The following is a 22,101-nucleotide window of genomic DNA, read 5'->3' as shown; positions in this document are numbered from 1 at the left end:
CTAAAGCGCTGCATAATTATTGGGCTTGTAGTTCAAATAATAGGTTGCTCCGCGCCTTCTGCACAGCTTTGCTTCCTCTTCCAAGACTACATATCCCAGTGTATGTTATGGGCAGATGTCCAGAACGCGAATGCCCCCCCCCTCGTCCCCGCTTGCCGTCCTCCTTCGTAGTCAGATCACTTCAGTAGCCAGTTAAGATGTCTGCGGCGGGTGCGGGTGTGGGCGGTGGCGGACCCGGACCCGGTTCGGGCGCTGGTTCCGGGGCTTGTAATCCGCGCAAGTTTAGCGAGAAGATAGCTCTGCACACTCAGCGACAAGCAGAAGAGACGGCAGCCTTTCAGGAGGTTATGATGGACATCACCTCGACTCGGGTAAGTCGAGGACGGGGGAGGTCGCTTGCTAACCAGCTAGCCTGCTAATGTGGAAATAGTCGTGGAGAGACAGGCCTGTAGGGTAGCCATCGAAAGAAAACTTGGGTGCCTTGGCAACAGCCGAGAGAAATGAGGCAGGTTGTTGATGCGAAGTGAACATCAACTTGCATTCTTTGAAAGCTAGCTAGCTACCGATTGCTTGCTAACAGTGACAGTGGGACAGGCGGCGCGCTTGAGCACTGTTTGACGGATATAGCTAACATTAACATTTTTTTGAAGATGCCCACACTGGCGTCTGTCAGTCAGTGCAATGTGACAGAGGTTTGGTTAATGAAAGGCGTAGCTGACTAGCTGTTAGCTTGCGAAGGTGTCTTGGCTAATGTTAGCTATCTTAGCTTCCTACTTTGGCAAATTAATAAAGTTGTTTACATCCCAAGTAAATTAGCTAAACATTAGCTAGCCTCCAAATTTACTGAGAAGTGAATACTGCCGATTGCAATACCAGACTGATGTTTGCAACCTGCTTGTCAGTTTTATTTGTGATAACGTTAGTCTATCTTAATGGCTTAAACAGCTTGTTAGCGTGCTACCCTTTTACAAACTATCTTAAATTATAACTGTAATGTTAGCTACGTATCTCAAGCTGCAGCTAACACAGAGCCAAAATAATAGCGCTCAGCCCTTTTGCCTGATTTTCGTAAAAAGACGTTTGTAAAATACAAATGGCGAAATAATCATAGTTAGAGAATGGAGACTATTACAATGAATAACTTCTTGGTAATACAGATGCGTTCTTGTCAGATACCATTTGGTGGTGTTTAGTAAATCACATTTAAAAAATGCTGTTTTAAACATAGCTAGTATTGACAATAACATACCCATAGCGTTAATCATATACGCAGAATAATTATAAATTAAAAATTAACAATGTATTATGCCATGTCATTGATATTCATGAAGTTTGCGCCTTTATCTATAACAGCATACAGCAATGAAAAGAACAAATTACAGTAATGCTTCGGGGAAGCAAAAAAAAAAATGGCAGTCTATCAAAAAAAAAAAAAATAATAAACACAACAGTTTTCCAACACTAGCAGCCTAAAAGCTTGGTTGGATTTGGAGCCAGATATCCAACGATTTGGGAGGGTTTTCCACTCGAAAACGCAGCAGAGAGAAGATGAAGTGGAAGAGTCTGGCCCACTCACATTAATCACACTGTTGGCTGTAGTGAGCGGGCCCAGCACACACACTCACACACACCCACACACCCACACACACACACACACACACACACACACACACACACACACACACACACACACAGAGTACATTTCGTTTGTGACTAAGCAGACCCAGTAACTCTAGTACCCGTCAATCACTCACTGGGTCAGCAGTGCGCCCCGAAAATTCAGTTCCCCAGTTACCACTAGATGGCGGAAACGAAACATTTACGGGATCCCCAGTAACGTGCTTTTTTTGCATCCCGGAAACTGAATTAAAATTCTGGTTATATTCCCCGGGTAGTGACAATTGCAGTGTCTTAATATTTATTTAAAGTTTTGAAGCCGATTAATTTAACCCAGCCATTGAATTGTGAGAAACACTATTCTGTTAGATTATCGTGACCTGTTGAGCAGATCTGGACAGGGTGGGCGTGTTGCGCTCGTTAATATTCATATCTGTAAGACGCATTATATGTAAACCATTCCTCCTCGCTTGGTTATAGCAGGTTGTCCCGTGCAGTAACATTCGACTGCCAGACAGCACGAAAAAAAGCAACGTAAGCTAGGCTTTACCATCATATAGTTAAACCTCCTGATCATTCAATGTGTAATAACGTTGTAACACTGAGCTACTGCATGCTAACATTACACCCGACAGCGGTCTCAAACTCCGGGCATTACATCCCTCATAAAGAAAGGTTTTGATTCCGCATATCTTAACTTGAAAGCTATTTAATTATTGCTAGCTAATGGTAGGTGTATATTTCAATCCATCATGTCTGTTCTGCAGCAACCGGGAGTGTCACTAGCAGCAACAGTTGGGGGGGGAGTTGAAGGGAGGCAAGGCACTGCACCATGCGCTAGCTTTTTAGTGAAGCCTCATTGTGTAGTTTCTGAAGTCCTTGTGATGGGCACTAGGAATATTAACTGTTGGTGTTATTGCAAAATTGCAGTGCCTGCAGAAACGAAAATAAAATAAAAAGCATATTGGTATTATGCATTCAGAAAAGGTGCAATGCTTAGGTATTTCCACCTTTGCTTGCCGACACAGTGGCAAGAGCATCATTTGCATATTAGAAGTAGGAAGGATTTCACCAGTGTTAGTGTTTTAGTGATGCATATTGTCCTCAGCTAACCTCGTCTACTGAAAACCTGGCATTTAGCCAAGAGGGGAAAACAGGCCAATCTTAGCATGAGTTTTTCTACGTTTTTTTTTTTTTTTGCACGGATCATTAAAAATATTTCTGGGCTGTTTGTGAATGCAAAAAAGTATTAAATCAACACATCAGCAAAGCATTCACAGATGTCAGTTTCCTGGACATTTTTTGGGCATTTAACAGACAAACTCGTACCCAGACCTATACATTCATGACTGTATATTCTTATTCCATACAGTCCATTTATACAGCTGGATATTTACTGAAGCAACTCGGATTAAGTGCCTTGCTCAAGGGTGCAATAGAGGGGCCAGTCCTGGGAATCAAACCTACAACCTTAAATTTGAATGCCTAGTTTCCTAACCGTTATGCATAGGCCTGTCTTGTATACTCTGGTTGCCCTGGCAACATTGGCCTGCCTCCTTTGGGTCTTAGTGGGTGGGGTTGCTATGGGCAGGAGGGTTGGACAGGGGGCTTTTGTAGAAATTGAACATTTAGCCCACTTATGGTGACCACAGGTTGATTGGCAAGGCTAAATGAAGGTTTGCAATGGTCTAAAGATAAAACAAAATGCAAGGCCACTGCAGACTGCATTTTTAAGAGGGGACGGAAGGGTATTCGGTTAATTATGGACTTTCCTAACGATTTAAGATCAGGTCTATTCATCAACAGTTGGGTCACACTCAGGATTTGAACTGGCAACCCCATGGTTGCAGGACCAGTTCCACGCTTCCCAAGCATCTGCACAGCTGCTCTAAAGCAACGTGAAGGAAAAAGTGACGAGTTCTTGGAAGAGAGAGTTGAGAGTATTTAGGTTTGGTGTGTTTTGGTCCAAATTAAGTACAGTGTTCTAGTCTTCTTACCCCCCCAGTGCATGATAATGGTAGATTGTGCTTGCGCTGGCCACTTTTTAAGATTTAAAGTATTCCTGAAGTTAAAAGATCTGTACTTTTAAAAAAAAACTATTCATAAACCGGAAAATAATTTAAAAAATGAGTCTAGTTTTTGTAAAATACTAAATAGGAAATATTAAATGTAAATACTAAATGTCATTTCTAAATAGGAAAACTGTCAGTCTGATGTGGTCAGTCTGTTCTGCATGGTTCACTTAAGGTTCACAATTGATTGGCAACCTACTGACCAATCGCAGCACGGATTCATCAAAATGTTAAAGAGTAATTGCAATCACTGTTTCAGCCTGGCTCTGCCTACTTCACATTTCTGAAAAATACTCCCTGGGGTGGGTGGAGTAGGTGTGTAAACAAATATTTTAATGCAAATTATTTGTACAGCGTAGGCTCATGAAACTCGGAACAAACTGTCAAACAAGATGTTGCAGATCAATAAGTGGTCATGGTATTTGTTTTGCACCAATCATTGGGTGTGTTATTAGTTTTGCGTGTGCTAAAAGCTTTTGCATGTACTAAACATCTTAGTAAACCAGACCCTTAATGTCATGTATTTCTCCGGTACATTATGTGTAATTTAACTATAAAAAAACGATAACTTCTCAGGTACGAATTCTAACTGGGGAGATTGTTTTCTCTGTAGTTTTTTGAAGGTTTTTTCCCGATTTTCTCATTTCCTGTTTTTTTTTTTTTGTGACAGTGTCTCACGCACTGTACAAGTGAAGTTATCACAGATGTAACTTAAAGGCGCAGGGACACTGAAAGACCGTTACTGGTTTGCCGTTGACGCGTGGGTTGTTCCTGCCGCTCCCTTCCCCCCGTAGATTCAGGCGCAGAAGGTTCGTCTGTCCCAGATCCAGGGTCAATATTACGGAGGGTCTCTTCCCAACGTCAACCAAATCGGGAGGAACGCCCCGGACCAGGTGAGAAGCAGAGATCAAGGACCGCCCTTCACTTCATCTCATTGTCACCAAATATGAATCATTTAATCAAAGTTGAGCTTGAAAATATGAATTCTGTTTTATTTTTTTATTTTTAGGCAAAAGCTTGTGACCTGTGCTTTATGGCTGATAACCTGAAAAAGATATGGATTTTTTTGTTTTGAAAATTGGTTAATTTTATGCACGTCTGGTGTCAGGTTCTAGTGAACCACTGTTAATGCTCCTGGTCTTGAGATTGTCTCCCCTTTTTAACTGAACATCTCTGAATTTACTTCAGTTTCAGTCACTTTTATGAAAAGTGTTGCCAGCCTGTTGACACTGTGGGATTGTGGGTAATGGGTCTCTCTCTCGCTATCTCTTTCTCCTAAATGTCTCTGAATTTACTTCAGCTTCTTGCACCTTCACTTTTATAGCAGGTATAGGCTTATTTCACGTGGCCGCCATTTTGAAATTTTCCTATGCGAAAACGAGGCTATGGTGGGAAGTGTTCTAGGAGCGGTGCTTACATGAAGCAGAAAAGCGATTTGAGTCGGTGATGCTACTATGGCATATTGTTGTGTACCATACTGTTGTGAGAGAGCTTTACGAAAGTTCGTTTTTTACGCATAGTCTAGTAGGTTTGATCTAAATGCATTTATTATCTTTTTCATGCTGATACGGAAATAGTTTGGCTAATGTCAGATGACAGTTACCTCTGGAAGCGTTGAATTGTCCTTCTGGTCTTGGGCTGACACCATGTAAACAAAGACGGCACACTCCCGTTTTTCAGTTTGTTCAAACCGGTAAGCGATCTTAATATGCAGTCCTTGGAAATGTGTTTGGAGCACTCTTGTGTTGTCTGTGATCTGAGATGAGAGATGTGTTAAGGTGAGTGTTGACGTGTAAATTCATCTTACGAACTTTTGGAGGTTATTATCAGGGTAAGCTAACGATAAGTTAGCTAACTTAGACGCTAGCTTAGCTAGCTCGTTACATTACCTGAAAATAAGGTCCAACATCTCTCCTTATCTTGGCAATCCACTGGCGACGGGTGTCCGGGTTACTCGGAAATCGATGGAAAGACAAGCCATGATCACATTCTCGTCTTTGATACAACTTACAGCGTGGTACACAACAATATGCCATAGTGGCATCACCGACTCAAATCGCTTTTCTGCTTCATGTAAGCACCGCTCCTAGAACACTTCCCACCATAGCCTTGTTTTCGCACAGGAATATTTCAAAATGGCGACCGGCGTGATATAAGCGAATTGCCAGCCTGGTAAATAACAGTAGGATTATGGGTAATGTAGTCTCTCTTTTCCTCTCAGGCCCAGTTCCACAACCCTCTGGAGTCCAGTCGCTCCACCCGGCACCACGGCCTTGTGGAGAGGGTCCACCGGGACAGGAGGTTCACCTCCCCTGTCCGTCCCTACAGGAGACAAGTATCCTCTCTGTGGTACCTCAGTCTCAGGGCCAGCAACCCCAGTGCAGCGCCCCCTCTAGTGTGGAGGACTCATGCAAATCCTTTGGATCAGGGGTCCTCAATCTTATCCAGAAAAGGCCGGTGTGGGTGCAGGCTTTTGTTCCAACCAAGCAATTACACACCTGATTCTACTAATCAACCCCTCGGAATCTTTGCTAAGCACCTTGATTAGTAGAATCAGGTGTGTAACTGCCGAGTTGGAACAAAAGCCTGCACCCACACCGGCCCTTTCTGGATGAGATTGAGGACCCCTGCTTTGGATCATGCTGTGCAGCAGCACTCATGTATTCCAATTTCACAATATACCGGGAAAATGTAGTCATTTAGGCAAGTTAAGACAGTAATTGATCTAACAGAGCTGCACATTTTTCAGATTAAATAAAGGTTTCCGGGTCAAAAAAGGTGTTGGATTTCCCTGGGCCAATTTCTCTCTCTCTCTCTCGAACATCTGTGAGTTTGTTCTGTATTAATTAGCAGTTTTATTTGAAAAGTTGCTGCCACTATCGCAATGCATTTGCTTGCCACTCTCCAACTAAAGGCTCCTTGACCGTCTGGCGCAGACCGACAGCTTGCCCTACAGCTCCACCTACCTGTCTCCGCCCCCTGATCCCAGCTGGAGGAGGTAATATTCAGGACCCCTTTCCACAAAGACTTAGCCATCTATAGCAGCGCCTGTTTACGGCGTTTTAATGTTTTCCCCCCTGACCCTGGTGCTTTGGACAGGGCACTAATATGACGTGCACTAATATCAACGTGCAGATAGGATTCATGCCGTAATAGTTTCTTCAGTCTTTCTCTGACTTCACTCCTACATATCTGTTAATTGGGATTCCTTTTCATAGATTTTTTTTGTGGTGGAATTCTTTTTCCTGGCTTCCTGTCTCTTAAGGTATTCGTGTTTTTTTCCCTACTTTCACCTCTTGGATAAAAGACTCTTTTTCTTTTTTCTTCCTCATCTCTCTCTTTTTTCCACTCGCATCAAAACCGCAAAACTCTATCTTTCCTTCCTGCTTTGACTGAAGAAAACGGGAGTTGCGCTCTAAGATGGGGGAGACGGACCTCAGCTGGCACTTTTGTGAGTCCGAAAGCATGTCTTCGGTTTCTTGGATGTGAACAGTTCTCTTCATGCTCCCAATCTTCTCATTGTCAAGCAATTTTTTATTTATTTATGATTTCCACCCCCTTTTTTCTTGCCCAATTTGGAGTGGCCAGCCACGTTCACTCTGCAATGTTCACCGCTGCCCCCGCTGGCGGTTCGGGGTAGCGCAGGCAAACACGTGCTTTCCTCTGAAGCGTGTGATGTCAGTCGCTGCTTCCGATTAAGCTGTGACAAGCTGGGCTCACCCACGCATGAGTCAGAGAGAGAGGCTTCGTGGGAAGCTTGAGGTGAAAGAGCGGGCGCCCCGTCGACGAGATGACGTCGCCAAACCGACGCTCGCACGTCTCACTCGATGTTCGACTCCTGTTTTCAGTCAGACTTCCTGTCTCTTATCTTCCTCTCTGCCGTCTGTCTTTCGCGTCCACCACTTATTTACTTTTTTGTTTTTTGAACAATTTTTTTCTTTTTTTGTTGCGGCCATTAACGGAGCTTTTTTTTTTTTTCTTTTTTTTTTTGTCGATTGCCAAGGAACTGGCCCAGCAACTTCCCCCTGGACAAACACCAACTGGTCCACCTCCCCATCACTGCTCTCAACAGGTGAACCCCCACACCCCCCTCCCCCCCATCTCTTCAGTATTCCTGAAGCAAAACACCTGTCCCACAGCAAACCCCCTTGTCCGTTTTATGGGGGTGAACCAGATGTGTTTCTGAAACTGTAGGTTTGCGTGCTTTGGGTGGTTGCGATAACGTGTGCACTGCTCCGTGGACTATTTTCAGATTTATTACAATCAAACTTTAACTATGCAGACGTACGGAACAGGGGAAGGAGCGCCGAGAGAAAAACTGGGACTTTGGGCTGGGGGGGTGAAAAAGAGAGGGTTTCAATCCGAAGGATGAAATGCTTTTTAGACATTTCCACGGTTTTTGGACTGACCTCAATCTCTTTCGTCCCTGTTCCCCACTCATCCCCTCCCCGACCCACCCCCCCCCCCCCCCCCATTTTTTTGTCTCGTCTTTGGCTTCTCGTTTGCAGGACAAATTCGGACTCTGCCCTCCACACCAGTGTGATGAACCCTCTCTCCAGGGACACCCTATCCATCCACACACTGAACCCCCATAACAGGCACAGTGGTGAGCCCCCCCCCAAAAAAAAATCATCAATAGTGACCCCAAATCGTGTGGGAGGGGTTTGGATCTCAGGTTGTGTGGGAGGGGTTTGGATGTCAAGTTGTGTGGGGGGGATTGGATCTCAGGTTGTTTGGGAAGGGTTTGGATCTCAGGTTGTGTGGGAGGGGTTTGGATGTCAGGTTGTGTGGGGGGGGTTTTGGATGTCAGGTTGTGTGGGAGGGGTTTGGATCTCAGGTTGTATGGGAGGGGATTGGATCTCAGGTTGTGTGGGAGGGGTTTGGATCTCAGGTTGTGTGGAAGGGGTTTGGATCTCAGGTTGTGTGGGAGGGGTTTGGGTCTCAGGTTATATGGGAGGGGTTTGGATCTCAGGTTGTGTGGGAGGGGTTTGGATGTCAGGTTGTGTGGGGGGGGTTTTGGATGTCAGGTTGTGTGGGAGGGGTTTGGATCTCAGGTTGTATGGGAGGGGATTGGATCTCAGGTTGTGTGGGAGGGGTTTGGATCTCAGGTTGTGTGGAAGGGGTTTGGATCTCAGGTTGTGTGGGAGGGGTTTGGGTCTCAGGTTATATGGGAGGGGTTTGGATCTCAGGTTGTGTGGGAGGTGATTGGATCTCAGGTTGTGTGGGAGGGGTTTGGATCTCAGGTTGTGTGGGAAGGGTTTAGATCTCAGGTTGTGTGGAAGGGGATTGGATCTCAGGTTGTGTGGGAGGGGTTTGGATCTCTGCTGTTCTGACAGGTTTTGTGTTTGCCTGTTTGTGGCGCTGCAGGCTTGGCAGAAGGCGAGGGTCGAAAGAGTGAGTCCCCATTTCATTCATGTCTTCTTTTGTTCTTTTTAAAACCATATTACTGTCTCACTGTATCACTGTATCTATGCATACAAACACAAACGCGTGTGCACACACACACACACACACACACTCTCACTTTCTCTGTCTAACACACACACACATACTCCGTGTATCTCACACGTAAGCACGCACACAAACACACTCTCACTCACTCACTCACTCACTAACTCTAAGCACATACAGACATAAAAACACACGCACAGATGCACATGCACATACACACACGTACATACTCACTCACTCATTCACTCTATCACACACGCATGCACACGCATGGGGGCGACATAGCTCAGGAGGTAAGACCGATTGTCTGGCAGTCGGAGGGTTGCCGGTTCAAACCCCGCCCTGGGTGGTAAAGCGCTTTGGATAAAAGCGCTATATAAATGCAGTCCATTTACACAGACGTAAAAACACACACACACAGAGACCCCGCTTGTCAGTACTTGCAGGGCTGGCTGCTCTTGTGTTGACAGCAGTGGTTCAGGATGACCGTTACTAACGCCCCCCCCCCCCCCCCCCCCACCCCCCAGTGTTCCCGTACCCGGTCCCACCCATCGAGGAGAATGTTCTGGACGAGGGGAAGGTTCTCAAACCCTGGGACACCAAGAAGGTACCCACAATCCCCTGGGGCCCACTCCGATGCTTTTGCATCACTGTGCACTCACACTGACACATTTTATACCGGCCTCTGTTTTTATCTAATACTGCAAACATATACTGTATATTTCCCCGTAATTTTAGGTAGTGGTACAAATACGGACCCCATCTATACCACTAAGGGACTGTGGTGAAATTTTCCACTTTTCCACCAATGCAGAATGTTATGTGCAGCGTTCATCCTGTGAAAGTTCTTTTTTCTTAAGACCCCTGATTGACTAAAGTGTACCAGGTGACACAAGCTGACTTTGGTGTTTAATAGAGTGGTTGAGAGTCTCAGAGGCCTTTATCTCCAGCTAAGCGGGGTTGTGGGGAAATGAAGAATATGGTGACGGTTGCTAGCAGGATAAATTTGAATTGATTTGATACATTTTATGTTTTTTTCCCTAGTTCCCATGTAAACTTTGTAAGATTTTTGGTAAATTTTTGTGGGACTATTTTATCTCAGTAATTGAACTCTTTTTTTTATATATTAGCTGAATGAGTTTGACTAACTGTCTGTCTGTCCTCAGTTACCAATTCTGTCATCACGACCAAAATCCTGTGAAGTCCCTGGTATCAAGTAAGTTGCCCCTCAGACTGAATTACTTGTAGATGCTGGCTCCAGTAGATCTTCTCTGAGTGGATTGAAGCGTATAACCGAGTAGCCGCCTGAATGCTTTAAGGCCTGAAGGCCATTCAGAAGTCGGAGAAAAGCAGAGAATGAATTTGGGAAAGTGGCTAATGTATCTTGTCTTGTCACTCAAGCCAGTAACGTAGCATTTATATGTCATCATCTAGCAGACACTTTTCTGGAGCGATTTTAAAAAGTGAAAACATAAATTGAGGTGATACCACGTTATTGATGTCATAACTAGTAGTTGCTGGTAGTAAACCTACAACATATCATTGGAAGCCGTAAGTAGACAGGAGGGAGGGGTAAGAGGGAGACTGAGGATAAATTGGTGAAGATAATAATGTGACAAATTCACTGAAAACAAAAATGAGATTTTTTAAAAACATGGTGTTACTACGCAAATTATTTTTTTGAGAAAAATAAGGAATAGCATTAACTATTTATGTATATTTTTTAACTCAAAAATGCTGATGTCACAATCACTACTGGTAATTGAAAACAATGGAGTTCTAGAACACTTACTTCGAAATTTAAAAATTTTAATTGTGAAAACCCACTTCTCTTCCCCCTCTCCTCCATCCTCCCTCCTGGTCTCATCCTCCTGTTCTCTTGTCCTCCTTCTCCTTGTAGTATCTTCCCCTCCCCAGACCAGCCCTCCAGCACACCCCACATCCCAGCGGCGCTGAACGCGGGGGGGTCCCTGCCAGACCTCACCACCCTGCACTTCCCCTCGCCCCTGCCCACCCCCCTGGACCGGGACGAGCCCCCATACCCCTCCCTCAGTGGGGGCAGCAGCACCGGCAACCTGGCCAGCACCCTTACCCAGCTGGGCATCACCTCCAGCAACGCCTTTCACCTGCCAGGTGCGCGCACACGGAAGTGTGTGTGCATGTGTGTGTGTGTGTGTGTGTGTGTGCGCGCATTTGTGAGAGTGTGTGTGTGCGTGTGTATGCATGAACACGCAAAAGTGTGTGCGTGTGTATACGTGCACACGCAAAAGTGTGTGTGTGTGTGTGTAGCTCAGTGGTTCCTGATATTCAGCTGAAAGACAAATCCCAGTAGAATCTGTGGCCCTCTGGGACGCGGGTGGGCGACACTGGGGGTTTAGCCAATAAAACAGTGCAGGGGGTGGGACATAGACTGAAACTTTCTGCAGCAGGGCCTGAAATGCATTCATTCAGCCCTCTCTCTGGCTCTCTGGCTCTGGCTCTCTCTCACTCTGGCATGCGTTGGTTTGTTGGTGTGTCAGGACGTACAGTGGAAACAAACTGTCACTTGCCACCCTCACCTTCAAAAGAGGGGGTGGGGCAGCGGCGGGCCGCACAGGAAGTCCCTACATCCCCCCCCAGCAACTTCCTGTGCGGTCGGCTTTTTGAAGGTGAGGATGGCGGCTCACAGCTCTTTTTCTACCACGCGCTTGCGTACCAACACCCCCGTGCACGCTAGGGAGAAGGAGGAACCTGCTGACTGTTTCTAGGGTCTCCTCTCTCCCCTCACATTACGTTCCATTCATCAACCTTTTTTTATTCAGGGTTGACGGAGTATTTGTGATATTTTTTCAGTCACGCCTGGATAACGCCTCTCACCCAGTCAAGTTCTCATTTTCATTTCCATGTAGGACTAATGGAATATGTAATATTTTGATACAAAAGTAAACTCGGTCCATGATGTATATTTGTATAATATAACATATTGGCATGGTATATTATGTATGGAGTCAATTAATAAATGGCTAAATGTATTAAAATAATGGGGCTACTCGGATGATACTTTTGACACAGTACTCGTGTGCAATGTCTGTCAGAAAGAATGGGGGTTCTCACAATGTGACGTATTTGGTTTTTTCTTCTTTCTTTTTCTGATCTCTCCCCTGGACAGGTCTGTCGGCGTCTCTGCAGGGAGCGTACTGTAACTCCCTGCTCCAGTCATCTCTTAGCAACCCCAATATCCAATCGTCCCTCAGCAGCCACTCCTTCCCCAACTCCCTGAGCTCCACCTCCTTGCACTCGTCGCTTAGCAACCCCTCCCTGCAATCTCCGCTCAGCTCCTGCCCATCACTGCAGTCATCGCTCAGCAACCAATCACTGCAGTCCTCCCTCAGTAACTCCTCCCTCAGTGGCCAGTCCCTCCAATCGGCCGCCAGCAACCCCAGCTTCAGCAGCGGGGCCGGCGGGTCCGGCTCCTGCTCCTCCGCCTCTTACCCCTCGCTCGCCACTGGCCAGGCGCAGCCGTCACTCACCACGTCACCCAGGCGACGGACCCAGCTCAGCCCCCTGGTCTTGCCCATTGGTGGAGAGACGCGTCGGCACCACCCTAAGCAGTTCTCCCCCACCATCTCTCCGACACTCTCCTCTATAACACAGGTATTCGTCTTGTATGTATTTGTCTGTTTATTTATTTATTTATTTATTTATTTATTTGTTTATTTAATTGACAGGAACCGTGGACAGCCACTTGGCTGTCCCAGAATTAGCCATCAAGCTAAATTTCATCTGTATGTCCCTCGGCAGGTAACAGTTAACAAGAGTGTACTTACAGTGTTGATGCTAAAACACAGATAATGGTATCAGCATTATTAGGGGAAAAAGCTGCCGTGTTTAGAACAGGCTTCACAGGGTCGCCCAATGGCCCGTCCTGTTAACACACTGTCCCAACACGCAGAGGGGCCACACAGTTCGGTATCAAACCTGTAGCCTCACCCAGGGAGGGAGGGGTCTGTTCTTGTGTTTGGTTTGTATTTGTTGTGTGAAGCAGACTGAGTAACTGTAGGTTTGCTAACATGTATATCTGCTGCTGTTGAACCAGTGTCCAGAAAAAGGGGACAATTGAATTGAAATGAATCGCCTCTCTGATGCTCTGCCACAGGGGGTTCCCCTGGACACCAGCAAGCCAGCCTATCCCTACAGTCAGCCCCAGACGGGTCATCCGCTATCCCATCAGTCCATGCAGCAGTCTGGCCAACAGCATCAGCACCAGCACTTGCAGCATCAACAGCAGCAACAACATCACCAGCAACAGCAACAGCAACAGATACTACAGCAACAACATCACACACATCAGCAACAGATACAGCAGCAACAGCAACAACATCACACACAACAGCAACAGATACAGCAGCAACAGCAACAACATCACACACAACAGCAACAGATACAGCAGCAACAGCAACAACAACAGCAACATCACCCACAACAGCAGCAGATACAGCAGCAGCAGCAACAACAGCAAGAACAACAGCAACATCACACACAACAGCAACAGATACAGCAACAAATGCAACAGCAACAGCAACATCATACACAACAGCAACAGATACAGCAACAAATGCAGCAGCAACATCACACACAACAGCAACAGATACAGCAACAAATGCAACAGCAACATCACATGCAACAGCAACAGATGCAACAGCAACATCAACAAATGCAACAGCAACAACATCACACGCAACAGCAACAGATACAACAGCAACAGCATCACACACAACAGCAACAGCAACAAATGCAACAGCAGCAACACCAGCAGCAGCTGCAGCATTCTCAGCGCCCGCGGATGGATCTGCAGCTGCAGCTGCAGGGCATGCAGGACCAGACTGCGCAGACGCAGGAGCAGTGCTCGCTGCAGGAGGAACACCAGCAGAGGGCGCTGGCGCCCACGGGCCAGCTGCAGCCAGATCTGAGCCTGTACAATGTGAGTGAGCTTGGGGATGGTTCGGTGTCTCGTGTCTGTAGCATGTGAGTCTGACATAGAGTTCACCCCCTTCCCACTCTCCCGCCCCAGGACCCCTCCATACTCGGCTCCTTCCTGGATGACCCCTGCCTTGGCCTGCAGCTCACCCCCAGCCAGAGCCACGCCCTCTCCCAGCAGGTAGGTCCCTAAGGCCACACCCCCAGCCAGAGCCACGCCCTCTCCCAGCAGGTAGGTCCCTAAGGCCACACCCCCAGCCGGAGCCATGCCCTCTCCCAGCAGGTAGGTCCCTAAGGCCACACCCCTAGCCAGAGCCACTCGTTCTCCCAGCAGGTAAGTCCCTAAGGCCACACCCCCAGCCAGAGCCACGCCCTGTCCCAGCAGGTAGGTCCCTAAGGCTACACCCCCAGCCAGAGCCACGCCCTCTCCCAGCAGGTAGGTCGCTAAGGCCACACCCCCAACCAGAGCCACGCCCTCTCCCCCATGAGCAGAGCAGTCTCCTGCTCTGGTAGCGCTATGGTCTGACTTACATTGTGATTGCCCCCTTTTTTAAAAGACTTTTTATGCTTGCTATTCTGCATATATTATGTTGTTATGTTATATATATATATATGTTATTTAGACGTTCCTGGTTTGAAGTGGTCAGTCGTTGTCTCTGGGCTGTTTAATCCCTGCGGCCTCCTCCATCAGCTCTGCAGACGGCCGACCGGGGCATGGGCCTGTGTTAAGCATTTCTGATCGACAGGGTGCTCTGGCTAATTAGCCCTGTGAGCTAGCCTCGACGGGGCGTGTGCGACCTGTCCGCAGCAGTCGCACATTGCTCCAGCGCAGCCAGCCGCTGCTGCCTTTCACACTGCGCCCCCCCCCCCCCCCAGCCGAGCTGCACAGTTACTGCTCTGAAGCGACGTGCCCCATCGACGAGGCTCGGCTAGTTAGCTCAAGCACCCTGTCGATTAGAAGCTCCGCCTCCCCGCGGTGATCCTGCTGCTGGTTGGCTCGGCGCCCCCAAAGGCTTTCCCGCCGCACGCGGGTCACCGTCCGTCAGCTTTCCAGGATTAAAACATGGCGTCGGCGCAAAAGCTGCTACTCGTTTGCCGGCGATCGCGCTATAAGGCCGTAATTACCGCCATTCAGACAAGGAGGGATTTTTGCCAGCTTTGAGAGCCCCTCTACTGGGGTCACATTTAACCCCAGAGAATGTTTTCATTTAATCTGGTTTGATTCATTTTGACTTGATTAAGTTTTTGATTTGTTTCTTTGATTAAAAGGGGCATGGTAACTAAACCCTATATACAGCTTTCTCTTTCTTTGTAAGGAAGAAAATGAAATGTGTTTTTCCACCCTAGTCCAAGTGATGTCACAGAATCTGTCTGTCTGTGTTTCTGTCTGTCTGTATGTCTGTGTACTCCTGTGGGTCCTCTTATTCGTCTGTCCTTCTGTTATTTTTGGTTTTAATGCACTGCCCCTCCCCCCCCAGCTGGAAAAGTTCGACATGGAGGCTCGAACGCAGGGTCAGTTCTTCAACCATGGCCAGGGGTCCGAGAGCTTGGCCAGTTTGGGGAATGCGGGGTCCTATTCTGGAGACCGGGAGCCTCAGGGGTCCCAACATTTGGTGGACCCGCAGCTCCTGAACAAGCAGAACCAGAACCAGAACCAGAACCTGAACCAGAGCTATGGCGGCGATGGCGGCTGCCCCGGTCTTCCCAACATCATCCTGACCGGTGAGACTCGCTGTGGCGGGAACAGGGCTCGGCCTCATACATTGCCGTTTTGCAAACAAAGAAACAAGGCCTATATACTCTTCAGTCAGTCAGTGACTCGAGTGCTGAAACACACTGAAAACCAACAGGCACTGCAGTCCTGCATGATTTTACTTTTAGATCCCTGCCTCTCTCACTCCCTCCTCTCTCTCTCCCCCGCCCAGGGGACTCCTCGGCTGGTCTGTCCAAGGAGATCACCAGTGCCCTGTCGGGGATGCCGGGGTTCGAGGTGGACCCCTTCGGGCTGGACGACCCTCTGCGGATGGACCCCCTGGCACTGGAGGGGCTCAGCATGCTGGCTGAGGGGGACCTGATGCTCCCCGACCCGGCCGTGGAGGACTCCTTCCGCTCTGACCGCCTCAACTGACTCTTTGGGAGGGGGGCGGGGCCAGTGGGGAGGGGGGCGGGCCAGGAGCCGGAGGGGTGGGCCCTGGAGGAATCCTTCCGCTCAAATAACTCTTCTGGAGGAGGTGGGGCCTGGGGACGAAGGGGCAGGATTGAAGTTCTGACCGCCTTGTTTGCTCGGTCATGGCTACTCCCAGCATTTTCTGGAGATGAAACTTCGGGTCGGAGAAATGGACAGGCACACCAGTCCACCAGCAGGACCAAAACTCCCTGACTAAACTTTTTTTTTTTTGGATTCACAACACAAATCTGAAAAGGTCCTGACCTTCTTAACTAAGTTTACATAAGTGACTTTGATGTGTGATTTGCTTAACGTTGGTAAAGCCTTCTTCTGCCGATGGTAGGCCACAGAGTGAGAGGCCGTTGCTGGCTGTTTGCGGAATCCTGCACTGAAAAAAGATCAGCCAATCAGAGCTCTCGCTGCGAGCCGTGCGAACAGCTAGGTTGGCATATGTATTGTTCTTTGCCTAAACCGTCAGTTTTCTGAAACTGAAACGCACTGAAGCTGTTTTCTGTCCTCAAAATAGTTCTTGGGGCGGGGGAAGGTCAGGTTACATGGTCCAGAGTGGGAGGGGCAACCAAGCTCCCTTCTTGTACCAGGAAGTGCTTTCAGCAGTTCAGATCTGCACTGTTTGAACGACTCGTCTGTTCATGTGTTCTGGGAACGAAGCTGCGTTTTTGAAGCTCACTTCCTGGTCTTGTTAAGAGCTGTTGCTCAATAGCGCCAGTGTGTGGTTGGCTCCAGTATAGGTGTTTTCAACCACCTGTTTAAATGGAAAGTCAATGGTAATAATGCAATCATTTTTTTCCACAAGAAAAAGTAGTCGCAATAGGTGTTTTTTCTTTGTATAATGTCTCCCCATAAACCGAACAATATATTTGGACAATATTGCTGTATTTTGGGGACGAATCAGGAACAGTTGCCTAGTCACTGTATCTCTCGTGCTTAGTGAACGACTGGACTTCATGCCCATGTAAGGACCCCCCCCCCCCCAATTCCCTACTGGGCAGTCTCTGGCTCCAATATCTGGCTTCTATTAAAACCCCTCCCGAGTGCTTTTTCTGGATAAACTAGTTGCTGTGGCGCCCAATTGTGGAACTCTCCCTGCTGTGAGAGGTACACTGTTGGTAACATTTCCTGTGACAGATCATCGTCCCCAGAAACGGGAATACGCCCCTCCCCTTTGTCGCGGCCCATGTCGCGCTGATGGTTTCCATGGTTTCTGGTTTCCCTGGCGGCAATTCCAGCTGTCTCCCAATGGGTGCCTGACAAGAAGTGGTCATCCTTACTGTCGTGTCGAGACCGCTCCCCCCCCCACCCCACCGATTCCCTCCCTTTATGTTGTGCGTCTAATAACCTTCAAGCTATGCAAGAAGCCTCCCCCATCTCAGTACCTTTCTGTTTACTTCAAATTGTGCATTTATGAGAAGCTTTTGTACGTTGCAGAAAGAAGGTAAATGTTAAAGCTGAAAAAAGTAATTCCCTTACGGAAATGGAATACGCTGACAATATATTGAAATAAAATCTATTTTGAATCTATCGTTAACATTTCATAACGATTTGTATGTAAAAGTATACAAATGATTGCCACTTTCAGATACTGTAATATATTTATATATATGTTTAAATGCACTGCCGTAATATCATTGTAAATTTTTTAAAGAATAGCATATATTTACAGTATATTGCAATATGTTCCATTTCTGTGAGAGTGGGAGAGCATTTTAGTTTCTGATGTGTCATGCCAGGAAACTTTAATGAACCACAGAAATGGGAGGGGCATGGATGAGTCATCGATTTTGAGCGATTTCATTGGATTTCTGTGTTGTAGAGTCTTGTGATTGGTTCGTGTGAGTCATTTCGGTTTCCTGGTTCAGGAGCAGGGGTAATAAACCTGGGATAGGATGTCCGTGCTGTCCCTTTTTTCTAGAAACCATAGAGGAGCTCTCCACCAATCACAGAATATTTCGTTAACAACAAGTAGAACAAACCCAGCAGTGATTGGTGGATTCCCTTTGCTCCCTTTACCCCTGAAGGACTCCCAGAAGTATAGCCAGAATGTATCCACCAATCGCTGCCAATGTCATTGTGTTTCTTCTTACTGACGTACTCCATGATTTATGGAGGGCTCCTCTCTGGTTTCTGTGTGAAAATGGCAACACCAACTTCCTATTCCTAGGGGAAATGTCGTAGCCCCACCCTTGGGCTTAATGAAGATTTGCTTTCCCACCTCTGCTAGTAGCGACGAGTGGATTGTTGTCTGTTAGTGACGCTGACTTATCACTGCCATGGTGGCAATCTCCCTTCCTCAATCTTTCCTGCCGATAGCTATGTACCCTGCGCCCAGTCACCTTAGTGTAGGTTGTGACACAGGGATGCTCGAGTCTGCCCCATGGCGGTCCGGTAGTAGTACTGCTGGTTTGCATTCCTCCCCTCTAATCAGGGACTGGTTCAGACCTGGGATGCCGGGTGAGTGGAACCTGGCCAATCAGTGACCTTAAATCAATCAATCCACCAATCAGAGAAGCCGGCAGAGTACTCTGTGGCCTTGAGGACAAAATTTGAGTGTCCCTGACGTAAAAGCATACTTATAGTATATTTTTATGCATCAAAGCAAAATGTTTTGCTGTAACGATGAGAAAAAAAGGTTTTTATTTTTTAACAAATTTTTGACAAATATTATATTGTTTCAGGTTGATTTTGTAATGTAATAAAGGAAGAAGAGCCTAATAGCTTTAGGGCAGCCAAGGTTTTGTGATCAAATCCAGCTTCCCTTGGATGTTTTTTTTTTTGTGTGTGTTTTTTTTAGTCCGCGTCTTTTAAACAGAGCTGAGACTGCGTCAGGCTGCGTCTTCGGCCTTGGACGCGTTGCGGCCACGAGCGCTTCGTGACGTTTGTGTGCCTCCTGGCCCTCTTCAAATCAACAACACGGCGCGATAATGTTCTCCGCTCTGCGCTTCGCAGTTAACGGCGAAATGAGCAAGCGGTACTAGGCTTTCTGCTTACGCGGCGTTATGTTCGCCTGCCATAACGGCGCAACGACAGGAAGTCTGTGATGTCACTGGGTGACGACCTTCCTGTTAACGTGCGTCTCTCACTCTTGCTATTGAGATACAAGGCCATGCAACTTCAAACTGGCACCTTGTGAATAAAACAATTTTGTCGATCTAGTCTTGTTGTTTGCTAAACATTACGGCCACTGATGTGATTGACAGTTGTTAGTTATCGCTTCTCGTTTTTTTACACAACTTATGCTCCCCTGTATACCTACTGTGTACATGAAGCGCCCCCTTGTGGAAGACGGACTGAAGTTCTCCTTCATCATGTGTTACAGGCCTGTGTGTTCGTGAGCTGGAGGACTGCAAAATGTTCATGAGTTCACTCGAATGAAACTTGTTGAAGTGAGTGCCTGTTAGACAGAGGAGGGTCGCTGAGATTTCAGGAGCTGTCCATGAGGTGGAGCTATTACGCACTTAGGAGTTTCCGCCGGAGAACAGATAAAAGCCTGGAAGAAGAGTAAGGATTTTTACTTAGCCGGTCGTCGGTCACGGTGTCATGTGGGTGCAGAGCTGGACTCTCAGTTTCTGTGGGAATGTGTCAGAGCCGGTAGAAGGTGCTGGCAAGATTAGAAAGTGCCGTTTAATCTTTGTTGGCTAATCGGGACTATTTTCTCATGGCCCGAGGCCACAGGCCTCCATGTAGAAGCCACAAACCGACGCGGCGTGTTACGCTTTGACCTTTAACCTCTTCACATTTCCTCATTCACCAGGAACAAAAATGACATAGTCTTTCTGCTTTCCTGCTGTTAAGGTGCAACTTGTAAATTTGCAATGAATCTCATTTTTACCACAAACGGAAAGCGAGTGTTTATTTTTTGTCTTAACGAGTCTAGAGTGGAACAAAAACTTAAGTGTTTGCACATAAATTTCAGTAGTCTCACTGCAGTAGCAGTTTTTAGTTACTTGTGAAGCTGCTTGATAGGTTCATGTCTCTGTGTCACTTAACAACTTTTTTTTTATTGTGTCCCAAAACATTTAACATGCTGTTTTACAGTTGCAGTGTCAGTTCTGTCCTCTCCGGATAGGGGGCACTGTTAGTGCACCATAGATTTTTATTCAGACTAGATATTGTGTAAAAAGGCCATATTTTTATTGATTTTTGTTATTACATTTGTTGCGATTATTATTACTGTTATTTTCACTATTTGTGTTTTACATGTACTTGTTTGTTTGGTCGCTTTCTTGTAGAGGTAACAACCGAAATGGAAACTTTTTCCTTGTGTAAAAAATATCTTTGTGTGTTGTTTTGTGTTTGTCTATATTTTAACTGTACATGGGAAGAAAAGTCTGTTGTAAATAAGTCACTAAAGCCATAGATGCTTTCTTAAACCTAACAAACAAAAAAAACAAAAAAAAAAAAGATTTTTTTAAAAAGTGAAGGCAGTGCATATTCACATTATTTTACAGGAAAAATAAACAAAATGAAAAAAGGAACTATGTGCACCTGGCTTCATTGGAGTATGAGTGAACTTTTTTTTTTTAGTTAAAAACTGTCTTGTAGCAAATCAGTGACCTATGTGAGAGTTTTGACTAGCGTACATTCATGTAAATGACAGATGCTGGCTACTTACCACTTCCTAGTTGTTGGATAAGAATATGATTAATTGCTGTGGTCAGGGAGTGGGATCTTTAGCCTAGGGGGTTAAATTGCATATCTTACTGTGCTGCATGAACCGCAGACTGAAAACCCACAGAAGATACGGCTGATCCAGGATCAGCCCAGTGATCCATATTATTGAACCTCACCATTTTGTGAATAAAGATTGAACAGACCCAGGGTCAGTTTTTTGGGATAATACATGTAACTCAGGCCCGAAACGTACTGGCGTTGTCATTAGCGTTTGCGTACTTGCATAGGGTATGTTTCGGGCCTATGTAGGGCGTGTGTTTGTAGTGCGTCTGTCTGGTGTTGCGTTCGCTTACTTACGGAGGTTATGGTTCCGGCCTTTAGAAAAAACTGTCACCTAGGAGGCGCAGAAGTAACAGAGATCCACTAGGTGGTGATGTCTGGCTGTTTTACTTGCCTCAAGTTCTCTGTCCATGTCAAAAATCAATGCGATATTTTCTCCCTACTTTCTGACAATTTACACACATAGCCAGGATTTTAAATTTTTTTCAGTATATCATGCAGAGGCTAACTTCATGCATACCATATGTTTAAGATTAAGCCCCTTGATTTACTTAATGGTGTTTACATTCATACTATAACACAGGGGCAAATGTTGTGTTTTGCAATTGTCTGTAGGTAAGTTAAGGTACTTCAGTTAAGTATGTTAAGCAGGCACTTCTAACCAAAACTCCCAGAAGGCACATTTTACATGGATGGAAAACCACCATTAGAGATGAGGCAGTAAAACCTACAATTGTAGAGAAGCATGCCAGAAGACCAGCAAAACTACTTGTGATATATTAAGGTATTTTATTTTCTTAAAAATACATTTACATTTTTAGAATTTAGCAGACTGCAGCAGCTGTAGTTATGCCCAGTGGCTGACGCAGATTACGTTATCAGCCCGTTAAGTTATTTTGGTTTTGACTGTGTATTTTATTATCAACATATTTTAAATAATATTGGGGGAAAATACATTAGCTAAAACAATTTAATATTTAAAATAATCCATCTAAATTTGTATTATCATCTCAGTTGATCATAATACGAATATAGATGAAGTCCAGGAAAAATATATATTTATTTGAAATATCAACCGACACACTCGTAGATTGAGTTTAATATTAGATGCTATTGGGAACGTGGTAGGTAAAGTTCCGTTCATTTTAG

General features: G+C 46.2%; 1 protein-coding gene across 1 annotated transcript; it reads left to right on the top strand.

Annotated features, from left to right (window-relative positions):
- The first annotated feature begins 160 nt into the window (after window positions 1-160).
- LOC118234216 (CREB-regulated transcription coactivator 2-like) lies at window positions 161-20,696 on the top strand. Its single transcript, XM_035430624.1, has 16 exons — window positions 161-371; window positions 4,484-4,582; window positions 5,911-6,024; window positions 6,626-6,687; window positions 7,693-7,761; window positions 8,198-8,295; window positions 9,057-9,083; window positions 9,668-9,747; window positions 10,307-10,356; window positions 11,041-11,273; window positions 12,289-12,773; window positions 13,276-13,491; window positions 13,909-14,100; window positions 14,191-14,277; window positions 15,575-15,818; window positions 16,022-20,696. Exons 1-16 carry the CDS (start codon window positions 198-200, stop codon window positions 16,222-16,224), a joined length of 2,433 nt encoding a protein of 810 aa, XP_035286515.1. The 5' UTR covers window positions 161-197; the 3' UTR covers window positions 16,225-20,696.
- The last annotated feature ends 1,405 nt before the right edge of the window (window positions 20,697-22,101 follow it).

This window comes from Anguilla anguilla, chromosome 8, assembly GCF_013347855.1.
Source record: "Anguilla anguilla isolate fAngAng1 chromosome 8, fAngAng1.pri, whole genome shotgun sequence".
Classification (NCBI taxonomy): Eukaryota; Metazoa; Chordata; class Actinopteri; order Anguilliformes; family Anguillidae; genus Anguilla; species Anguilla anguilla.
Note: the sequence above shows the minus strand (reverse complement) of the source record. Positions and strands in the feature narration are given on the sequence as shown.

Bases quoted from the DNA above. Each gene is read 5' to 3' on its own strand.
- LOC118234216 (XM_035430624.1), top strand. From the start codon at position 198: ATGTCTGCGGCGGGTGCGGGTGTGGGCGGTGGCGGACCCGGACCCGGT. The intron at 4,583-5,910 runs GTGAGAAGCAGA...TTTTCCTCTCAG, and splicing joins GGAGGAACGCCCCGGACCAG to GCCCAGTTCCACAACCCTCT. The intron at 14,101-14,190 runs GTGAGTGAGCTT...CTCCCGCCCCAG, and splicing joins CAGATCTGAGCCTGTACAAT to GACCCCTCCATACTCGGCTC.